The sequence below is a fragment of the Lolium perenne genome, chromosome 6, assembly GCF_019359855.2.
Source record: "Lolium perenne isolate Kyuss_39 chromosome 6, Kyuss_2.0, whole genome shotgun sequence".
NCBI classification, from domain to species: domain Eukaryota; kingdom Viridiplantae; phylum Streptophyta; class Magnoliopsida; order Poales; family Poaceae; genus Lolium; species Lolium perenne.
The window spans coordinates 255,542,587-255,552,933 of NC_067249.2; the positions used below are offsets into that span (position 1 = coordinate 255,542,587).

A 10,347-nucleotide genomic window follows, 5' to 3' on the forward strand; every position below is an offset into this window, starting at 1 on the left:
CAAATTCCAAACTATATACACATAACCACTCAAAAAAAATGCAAGTAACAAATATGAATGGATACTATAGCTGCAACTCGTGGCAAGACCAAAATTTCACCTTCTATCCATTATGGCCATGAGCCCTATTAAATTTCACCTACGACTACGAGACCAGACCGATGCATCGAGTGATTGGATTCGATCATGATAAGAGATGAGGCCGGCATGACGCCTCTCCCTGTTTCACGAACAATTTACTACAAAGAGCTTTGGCATCTATAAAGACAAAACATCGCTTTACCACAACTCACATATTTTCTCCCCTTGACATCAATGATCCATCAAGATTAATGCCCACTTAATCACACATGTGCTACCACCCAAGCAACTAAATCAAACAAAAAGATGTTCCCACAACCAAGGAACTGGTAAAATAGATCACTGTTAAGCCTCAGCGGCAAGACCAGAGCAATAAAAAACTGTATGTCCAGATTCCTTTAGTTTGGGGCAGAATTAATTTGTTTGCAGCGATAAAGCAGTTCCAACAGAAACTCTACACCATCTGATCAATCCAGCAACACAGCAGTCAGCAGTTTAACCTTCCTTCCAACTGTATGAACCAGCTGCACGAATCTGGCACTGCTTCATCGAATGCTATAAGTAACACCAAACCAGAGTCTACAGCCAATGACATTCTGGCACTTCAGCAGCTACATCGCAAGCTGCTTACAAATCTAAGAGAGGCCAATAACAAAAGAAATGCCCCTACTAGAATAAAAACAACCAAAACTTCAATTGATTGTATCGCAATTTAAGGTTCAGATTTCAAATTAGATACAGCTAACCCATTCAAGAAATGCAAGTAACAAAAATGAATGCATATAATAGCTGCACCTCGCAGAAAGACCAATATACCACTTTGTGATGTTGCTTTATGCAATAAGAGAACACATTGGAAAATTCTTGACCTCTTCGAAATGAAATTATATTTCCATCCGTAACTTCCCTTGAGCACTGGGCTACCAAAGCTACACATCTGGTTAGGCCGAATGCTATTTTTGCCTCAACTTTTTTCCTAATAAAGAAGAAACACATTACCCAATTCATCTACACCAGTTTATTTCGAACCTGAATTTCATCAATTTATCCAGAGCGTTGAGACATCATCATCAACACCAGCGGTCAGGCTTTAACCATTCAACCCATCGTTGAAAGCAGAACTCAATTAAAAACCGAATTATCAGTAAAAGGGTCGAAAGGTGGAAGTTAACGCAAGCCTAGCATGCGGGATCACATCAGAGTAACCAACTGTATTAAGGGCGTTAACCCAATCATCCGAGTACTCCGAAAATGAGGGAGTGAAATAAGCACTGCATGGACACAACTTGCAGGACATGATGGTTCCTGCAGTTAATGAACATGAGGTTCATTAACAGGACATGAACAACTAATGTTTTTTTGCCAAAATCTTACTGTAGTTTTGAACAGATCTCAACCCACATTTGCGGGCAGTGAATAGTAGAGATATGATAAGACTGAACCATTCATGTACATTGGCTTAGTTCTCACAATTAATGACAGATGTCAATGATTTAGACTCTTTTGTTGACCATCCTTTAGTAGGCCACTTTATCAAATTTGAAAGAAAAAAAATCCCTAGCAGAAGTAAGGCCAGCTACAGCCTAATGGATTTAGGTACAAATACAACCCTACATTAGAATCAGGGGAAATAAACGAAAAGGACAAATAAATATACGCAAAGCATAATCTGATTATTAAAGATTGAACTGCCATTTAGTATTGACATATGATGGACCAAACAATATGAAGGAATGTAAACAGAATAGCCAAGTGAATTTTGGTATGAAAGCAGACCGTACCGATATTTTTTAATGGAAAACGATGCAGTTCTTTCCCTTTATGTTGAATGTATCCTGGTTTTGACAGAAAACTGGGTCCACCCACACATGTTATATCCATGATCTTCAATGAAGGTGGGAAACACAAATATATTCATGCATTTCTCATTTTCAGATATTGCAGGCACTGATTTGTTCTCTTCTAAATGACAACACGCCGGGTTTCAGGAATCAAATCATCAGTTTCATGAGGCATTAGCACTTAGCAATGACCAAAGCAGCATGTAACATACATAGAATAGAGGATAACCAGCATCTAATTGGGCGAACAACACTGAAACTAAGACTAACCAGCTTACTGCACAGAGTAGAAACTTTGTTGTGCCGCAAAAAGTTCCACATTTCCATGTCAGGGTCTTGGTTCAAGCAGATAAGAATCTAGTTGGTACTTCCCCTTTGCAAGCGGCAGCATAGTCTTCCGTGAGGTACGGAGCAGCTTCCATGTGAGGGCAGATGTACCTCTCCACGAATACCTTGTCAGTCAGGTGGAAAATTGTATAGCTCGGGAAGCATTTGACCAATCCATTTTGCTTGAGGAACTTTACAGCGTAGTATCGGGGCTTGAGGCGGCTGTCCAGGCTAAAAGTGAGCATTACTGAACGATGAGCAATGTATGTCGGTTCCAAACCCATCTCAGAGATAAAGAACTCGGACAAGCGGCGCAACATGTCCTTAGACCTCCGCAGCAGCTGCGGAGTCCTGCAAACAACATTGCCCACCTCAGCATCGGACCACCTGAAAGTTTTCTTCAAGTAATCCACTCTGGCAGCGATTTTATCCTCGCCGATGATTGCCACAGCGTATAGCACATGCATGAACATCGGAGATCCACGGGGAACACCGAGACCTTGGGCACATGCCACCATTGCAGGGAGGCGCTCTGGTTTGGTGGAAAGTATGCGTGGCGTAGAGAGTTGCACCTTGGAAAAAATGCAATCACCTAGCCCGCACTCCTGCAGAAATGCGACATTGGGCTTGACCACCTTCTCCAGGCTGCATCCGAGGAAACTGTTGCTCTGGTTGAGTAACTTGAGGAGGTTCTCGTTGGATCCGAAGAGCGATAGGTAGTAGGGTAGGTTGGATACGAGGGATGTATTGCGGAAGATGGGGCGGCCGAGCGAGACAAGGCGCGCGACCTGAGCACGCGAGAGGCCGTGGGCGGTTAGCCCTGCAACGACGGGGGCCAGGGTCTTGTCCACGTCGGCGCAGAGCAACTGCGGGTCCCCTGCGACGGCGGCGGCGACGTCGGCGCTGGAGAGGCCGAGGTCCGCGAGGAAGGCCAGCACGGCGTCGGGCTTGGCGGGGGACTTGAGGTGGGAGAGCTTGGCGGAGGCCTTGAGGGCTTGGGGTTTGGTGAGGCCGCAGGTGTCGACGAGGTACTGCTCGACGGCGAACGCGGGGCTTGGGTCGGCCGCAGCCGCTGCCGCTGAGAGCAGTCGGTGGAGAGCGGAGGAGGGGGAAGAGAGGAGACGGGTGAGGATGCAGCTTCGCAGGCGGAGCATGGCGCGGCGGTGGCGCCGGCGGCGAGGTGTGGATTTCCGCGGGGCACAACGAAAGGGGATCGAGTGATGGGTAGATATGGGCCGCATCGTCACAACTCGTGGCACGGCCGGCCTCTAACATCGTAAACGGACCGGGCCGGGCCGAAACAGGAACGTGGGCTACAAAAAGCCCAAAGGCCCCGAGACGACACCATATTGCGTCGCAAGCCGAGGAGGAATCCCCATCAACCCCTTGCGCAAGTCCAGTCCTTGTAGGCTTTTTCCCTTCCACATCTCGGCCCTCCCTCGCAGCAGAGCAGCCATGTCGTCGTCGCCCACCCCCGCCCCCGCGCCGGCGGCCGGCGCCGCCGCCATGGCCGTCGACGACGCCGCCGAGGACGACCAGCTCGCCTCCATGGCCACGGACGACATCGTGCGGGCCTCACGCCTCCTCGACAACGAGGTCCGCGTCCTCAAGGTACACTCCGCCGAAACCCTAAAACCTAGGCCCCCATCGCGATCTCCGCCGCCGCCTGATCTGATCTGCGTTCTCGCGCCCCCACCCAGGACGAGCTGCAGCGGAACAACCTCGAGCTGGAGAACTTCAAGGACAAGATCAAGGAGAACCAGGAGAAGATCAAGCTCAACAAGCAGCTGCCCTACCTCGTCGGCAACATCGTCGAGGTTCGTCGTGTTCTCGCTCGACTAGCGAATTTACCTCTTATCGATGGATGTGTGCGAAATTTCCCGATTCGGTATTATAGTTCCGGATCAGTTAGCTTCAACTCGCACGCGCCTGACTTCAGATGCTGCGACTTTGAGTTTCACTGCGTGCTGATTGATGAGGGGCAAGTGACTATTGCGCTGTAGTTTAGTCGCTGGGAATATACTTGACCTAACACAAGACACATATATACCTGCAAAAGAAAGGCACAAGCATATGTGCTGCTTTCATAATTAGCACCGACCTGACAGGAGGCACAAATAGTTGCTACCTAGTAGTAGTAGATAACGAGCATCCCAGTTACCCTTACTGTGATCAATATTGTAATTTTCAAGTCTTCCAGAATTTCATGATTCAGAACTCAACTTCTCATCTCAGTGTTATAGTTTTGCTAGGCCTTGACAGATGCATTTTACTTGGGAGATCTACTTACATGGTTTCATCTGTTTTAGATTTTGGAGATGAACCCTGAAGATGAAGCTGAGGAGGATGGTGCTAACATTGATCTGGATTCACAAAGGAAAGGAAAATGTGTTGTTCTCAAGACGTCCACAAGACAAGTAAATATACTTGCTTCAACTTGCTGTGGTGCTTAAGTCTCTACTACTCCCTCCGGTCCATAATATGTGTCGGAGCTTTAGTTCAAATTTGGACTAAATTGAACTAAAGCCCCGACACTTACTATCGATCGGAGGGAGTAGTATCTACAACTATAACTACATCTATTGCAACTGTATATGCATGAACTGTTGTGGATGTAGCCTAGACATGCCTGTGGCAAACGTAAACAAATGTTATTTTCAGAGGTAGCTTAAGGAATCTGATGTAATTTACCAGCAGGATTTCCATGGTTGATTAGAAGTCAGAATTTTTATATGTTTTGGTTGACTCAGTGTTGCTGTCCATATTTTTAGTAGCTGAGGAGCACAACAGAAGTTAGAAAAATAAGTGTGGCTAGCTCAGTTCATGAGGTGTATAGACAGTATAATTAGGAATGAGATAGGAAAATGAGTTGAGTTTGTTTCCATGTTAGTATAACTCTTCAGTCGCAGGAGCCTAGTTAGGTAGCTCTCTACAAGAGCAGGTGTTGTAATCTTCAGATCAAGTAATAAGAAATATCTGTCCTTCAAGCCATGCCATCTGCCCATCATTGACTAGTTGGTGGCTTGGGGCATCCTAGTAAATCAGTTTGGAGGGATTTATCAGCATCTCCCCAGTGTCAATCAAGGTTGACATCAGGAACCTTTTCCATAAATGTTAAACAAGTAGTGGAATTATAGTTTGATTTTAATTTTGAGGTCCTTTCTATGAGCACCACCAATGCTAATTATACTTTAGGTTTACATGTTTTAAGTGTCAAGCTCTCCTGGGAGTTATTTCCGTGATAATATCAGTAACAGGTAGTAGAATTCATCAAGTCTTGATATTACATTTTATTACTCCACAACATCAATATTCCTGTCTGTTTGTGCACAACATTTTATTTCTTAGTCGATTTCTCTGTATCTGTATCATGAGTTTTGGACCCTGACAAGGTTTATTTCCTTATGCCATTTGTTGAAATCTCATAACCCGAGCAATCTTATGTGCTGTAGGGAGCCAAAATCCTTATGTTTCTGTAAAGCATTGGCTGTGTTGTTAAAGGTTTCTCTGTTCATTTTTTGTTCTTGATTGCAGACTATATTCCTTCCTGTGATCGGGCTAGTTGACCCTGACAATCTCAAGCCTGGCGATTTGGTTGGAGTCAACAAAGACAGCTATTTGATATTAGACACGCTACCATCAGAGTATGACTCTAGAGTAAAAGCAATGGAGGTAGATGAAAAGCCTACAGAGGATTATAATGACATTGGTGGCCTTGAGAAAGAGGTATTTTACTTCACAGAACTGATGAAAAACAATAGGATTATGGCTATTTTATCTCTCTGTAGGTAGCATGATCTTAAGATGCTTATCTCGGAATGTTTGTTAATTCATAATTGTTTGCTTTATCTGCTTTCTCATGTTCTGTCTTTGTATTGTCTAATGTCAAATGCAGATTCAAGAGCTTGTTGAAGCTATCGTGTTACCAATGACGCACAAGGAGCAATTTCAGAAGTTGGGAATCCGTCCTCCGAAAGGAGTTCTTCTATATGGACCACCTGGAACGGGAAAGACGTTGATGGCTCGTGCATGTGCTGCACAAACTAATGCAACATTCCTTAAATTAGCTGGTCCGCAGCTAGTCCAGGTAACTAACTTATGGTGATAAAGTTGCTGAAAGAAGAATGTGCTGTTATTATTCCTTTTAATGTACTATGGTTCCTCCGGGTATAGTTCAGGAAAATATAAACATCTTTGAATTGTTTCAGATGTTCATTGGTGATGGGGCCAAGCTTGTCCGAGATGCCTTTGAGCTAGCAAAGGAGAAGGCCCCTTGCATTATATTTATTGATGAGATTGATGCAATTGGAACAAAGCGCTTTGATAGGTAAATATCGCATATACTTATCTTGCACCCATTGCTTTCTACACTAAGCATAGTGAGTTAATATTCCAACGTAAATGTGTAATGTCTCTTTGGCTTGTCTGTGTATCATTTGTGGTTGAAGTATGCATCGTCATGTTGGTACTCTAGGTTTTATTTGGCCGATTCATATCGTGAACAGTATATGCTATAACCTTTCTATGAAGATTAGTGGTGTCTGTGCGAGTTGAATACTCCTTTAACCCTCTATGTCATATCTGAATTAGGACAAACTGTTCATGATTTTGTATCAAGTGATAAATACATCTTATTTCCTTCAAATGTATTCTGGCTGCACATATCATATGTGGTGTTGTTAATATTGTATTCACGTTGTGTTTCTTTTCTATTTGACTACAGTGAAGTTAGCGGTGACAGAGAAGTGCAACGCACTATGTTGGAGTTGCTGAATCAGCTGGATGGATTCAGCAGTGATGAGAGGATAAAGGTAAGGGTCTCCTAATATCTGTCTCTGTAATCTGAATGCGTCCAAGCTCAACATGTAAAGATAATTGGTTTTGTCAAAAGATTAATTAGATAAAACAGGGAATTGTATTGGATTGCAAATGAGGCTTCTAGTGATCATAATCTGAGAGATGACCAATACCCTGACTGATGTTTTAGTAGTACTATATTTTTAACGCATGGTTGTTGTGACTTGCAGGTGATTGCCGCAACAAATCGTGCAGATATTCTTGATCCCGCTTTACTGCGTTCTGGCCGTCTGGACCGAAAGATTGAGTTCCCTCATCCGAAGGAGGAAGCAAGAGCTAGGATTTTGCAAGTATGTGTCCTGAAATTTGTGAAGCCCGTTAGCTCTTGTTGTAAACTTTGCTGTCCTTTATAGTTTTGTGAACTCAAACAAGTTTGGTCTGCGTTGTATTTTGTAGATTCACTCGCGGAAGATGAACGTAAACCCTGATGTCAACTTTGAAGAGTTGGCTCGCTCAACTGATGATTTCAATGGTGCACAGCTGAAGGCCGTTTGTGTAGAAGCTGGCATGCTTGCTCTACGCAGAGATGCTACAGAGGTTTGTGCTGACTTTTGTTCTTCCGTACCTTGAGGGTCCTTGTGGAAGAGTATTGACTGTTTGGTAGACAGTGGAGGATGACAACTACAGATAAAATGGATTAGGATCCTGGGGATCAGTAAATAAAGTTTTAACTGCTTGAATAGATTTATAGTATGTTCAGCATGAACTGAATATTCTCAAATTTAGTATACAGTAATAGAGTAGCATGATGGCATTGATTGATCTTCATATGCGCTGCTGATAATTCAGTGCAACTTTGCTGTGACCTGGCTGCATCTGAAATATTTAGCTATATTTGGAGACGATCAATAATGTATTGTTGAGTCTGAACCTGTCTCTACTCGTGCAGGTGATCCATGAAGATTTCAACGAAGGCATTATCCAAGTGCAAGCAAAGAAGAAGTCCAGCTTGAATTATTATGCTTAGTTCCCCTAAGATAGTGAATATGCTAAGGGAACCCGTTGGTCCTGTGGATTTGTCCAACTGTTTGTAACACTAACATTTATATTCTGAAATCGTGTTTGGTCTCAGTTTATCATGATAATATGAAGCACGTTTTGCTTTGATCCTATTCTTTAAGTGCTTTAAAAATTACTGCAACAGCAATTGCCCCTTAGGTTTCCTCTTTATGCACGTTTTGCTTTCATCCTATTCTTCAAGTGCTTTAAAATTTACTGTTAACATGGGTGTCTAAATGGAATGTTAAAGCTGGATTAGACCGTTGGCAATGCCATGTATGAATCTTAGGTAGCTCGAGCCAGACTGATTCTTGCCACTGGCTTCTGTTACATTGATGATGTGGACGAATGTTTGATTTGAGGAAACTGTTTAGAGTAAAAGTAGTGAGAGCTGAACTGTTAATTTCATTGATGATTGAGGGGTATATATACCCAGCGAACAAGTGCCATTTACAAGGTTGTGTCCCTTCGGAGGGACGTGGCTGTTGAACAAAAAGTAACTGCCTAGTTAGCTTAAGACCTAAGCTAATCTATTTCTAACACTCCCCCTTGGACAACGCCGTTTCTTGAAAATCCGTTGTATAATCTTCAAGATCTTCTTGTATAGTCTTGAAGTCTTCTTGCGTATCCATGAGGATGCCCTTGTAAACATTGTTGTTCTTTGTAAACTCTATCATCTTTAGAATCTCTCCCCCAAAAAAACCCATTGGGAAAAATATGAGGAGAGTCGTATGTGATATGTTGTTAAAACTCCTTTAAACCCTGTTGGAAAAATAAGGAGAAAATAATACAACATAGAAAGATTATTATCTCTTGAGAACTCATATGAGCAAAACCTTGATAAGGAAAAATCTCATTAGTGAGTTTAGAGATCAATAAATATGCCTTATATACTTCCTTTAAAAACCCCAGTGGGGAAAATATGAGGTACGACATATAAATATTGCAAAGAGTGCAATATGATGTGCCACCGAAAACTCCTTTAAAACCCAATGGGGAAAAAACAAGGAGAAAGCAATGTGGCATATCTAGACACTTGTATTTATATTATCTCATTAAAAACCTTTTATGAGAAACCATTAGGAAAACTCATTAAGGGAAAAAGAGTACAATATATATGATCTAATGATCATCACCGGGTTATAATTTGGGGGTTTTACTCCCCCTGAACTTTGCAAATCTAAAAGTTGTCTCACAGCAATCCATGAACTTAAATTCATGAGTATGGAAATCTGTAAAACAATCTATTAGATTTTCACATGATATGTTTGCAAAGTGTTTATCTTCCTAGTTTGAAAAATATTAATTTAACCCTTATGCATTTGAGCAATACAAGAGGTATTATCTGATAGATAATGGTGGGTAATTCTGTTGAATCTTAACCACATGATCTTGAATGTGGTCAGTCGAGCCTATTTTGTTCTCTTAGTTAGAAGGCTCTTTCATTGAATTCAGTCTATGATATGGCATTTTCGGGATCGATAATTATAGCCAATGTAGATTACACGATGGTCAAATCTTGATATTCCTAAGGGAATTAATCAAGATCATTTGAGCCTTAAATATATCGGAGGATATTACTTACACCAATCTTTTAGTTGGGGCTTGCACTTTAAAGAAGTTGATAACAAAATATTCACATTCATGATGTAGTTTGTATTGAGATATGGAACAAGAGGTTCAATATCACTTCATCACTACTACAATGTATGAATGAATTTTTTTTATCCGTGTTAGGGATAGTGTGACCATATGTATCTTTGATTTGATTTATCCATATTAAATTTTTCCAAAACTTCATGGACATGTAAAGAATGATAGATATGTATTCCGAAGGAATATACTCAAGTTATAAACTTGGTTAATACTTGGTTCAATCCAAATCTCCGTCTTGATATGATTGCAAGGACCTTTCATGTATATTATAAACTTTGATGATAAAAGCATTGATATATACAAAGATCATGTAAAATCCAATTAGAGATTTTGGTTATGACTACATATAAGCAATCATCATTGTACGAGTAATCCTTTATAAGAAGGAGCTCTTATAGTCAATTGTACCACACAATTTGTGTTTGACTATTTTAAGTCATAGAGTGACTTTTGTATTATTACACATATGTTGCGATTTAATTTTGGATTTGGATTTATAAGCCTTAAGGACTTTAATATAGATATCCAAATTGAGTGACCCATATGATTATGTAATCACTACATCCATCAGCTACATGGATAGTTT

The 10,347-nt window shown here is 41.7% G+C and overlaps 2 protein-coding genes across 2 annotated transcripts; one reads left to right on the top strand and one right to left on the bottom strand.

Moving 5' to 3' along the window:
* Positions 1–2,063: 2,063 nt before the first annotated feature.
* LOC127305254 (uncharacterized) lies at positions 2,064–3,455 on the bottom strand. The gene has a single exon (XM_051335657.2). The coding sequence runs from the start codon at positions 3,401–3,403 to the stop codon at positions 2,264–2,266; it is 1,140 nt and encodes a 379-aa protein (XP_051191617.1). The 5' UTR covers positions 3,404–3,455; the 3' UTR covers positions 2,064–2,263.
* A 177-nt stretch (positions 3,456–3,632) lies between these two features.
* Positions 3,633–8,211, top strand: LOC127305253 (26S proteasome regulatory subunit 6A homolog). The gene is made up of 10 exons (XM_051335655.2): positions 3,633–3,860; positions 3,950–4,066; positions 4,559–4,666; positions 5,784–5,975; positions 6,145–6,336; positions 6,458–6,576; positions 6,973–7,060; positions 7,277–7,396; positions 7,503–7,643; positions 7,996–8,211. Exons 1-10 carry the CDS (start codon positions 3,705–3,707, stop codon positions 8,071–8,073), a joined length of 1,311 nt encoding a protein of 436 aa, XP_051191615.1. The 5' UTR covers positions 3,633–3,704; the 3' UTR covers positions 8,074–8,211.
* Positions 8,212–10,347: the final 2,136 nt, after the last annotated feature.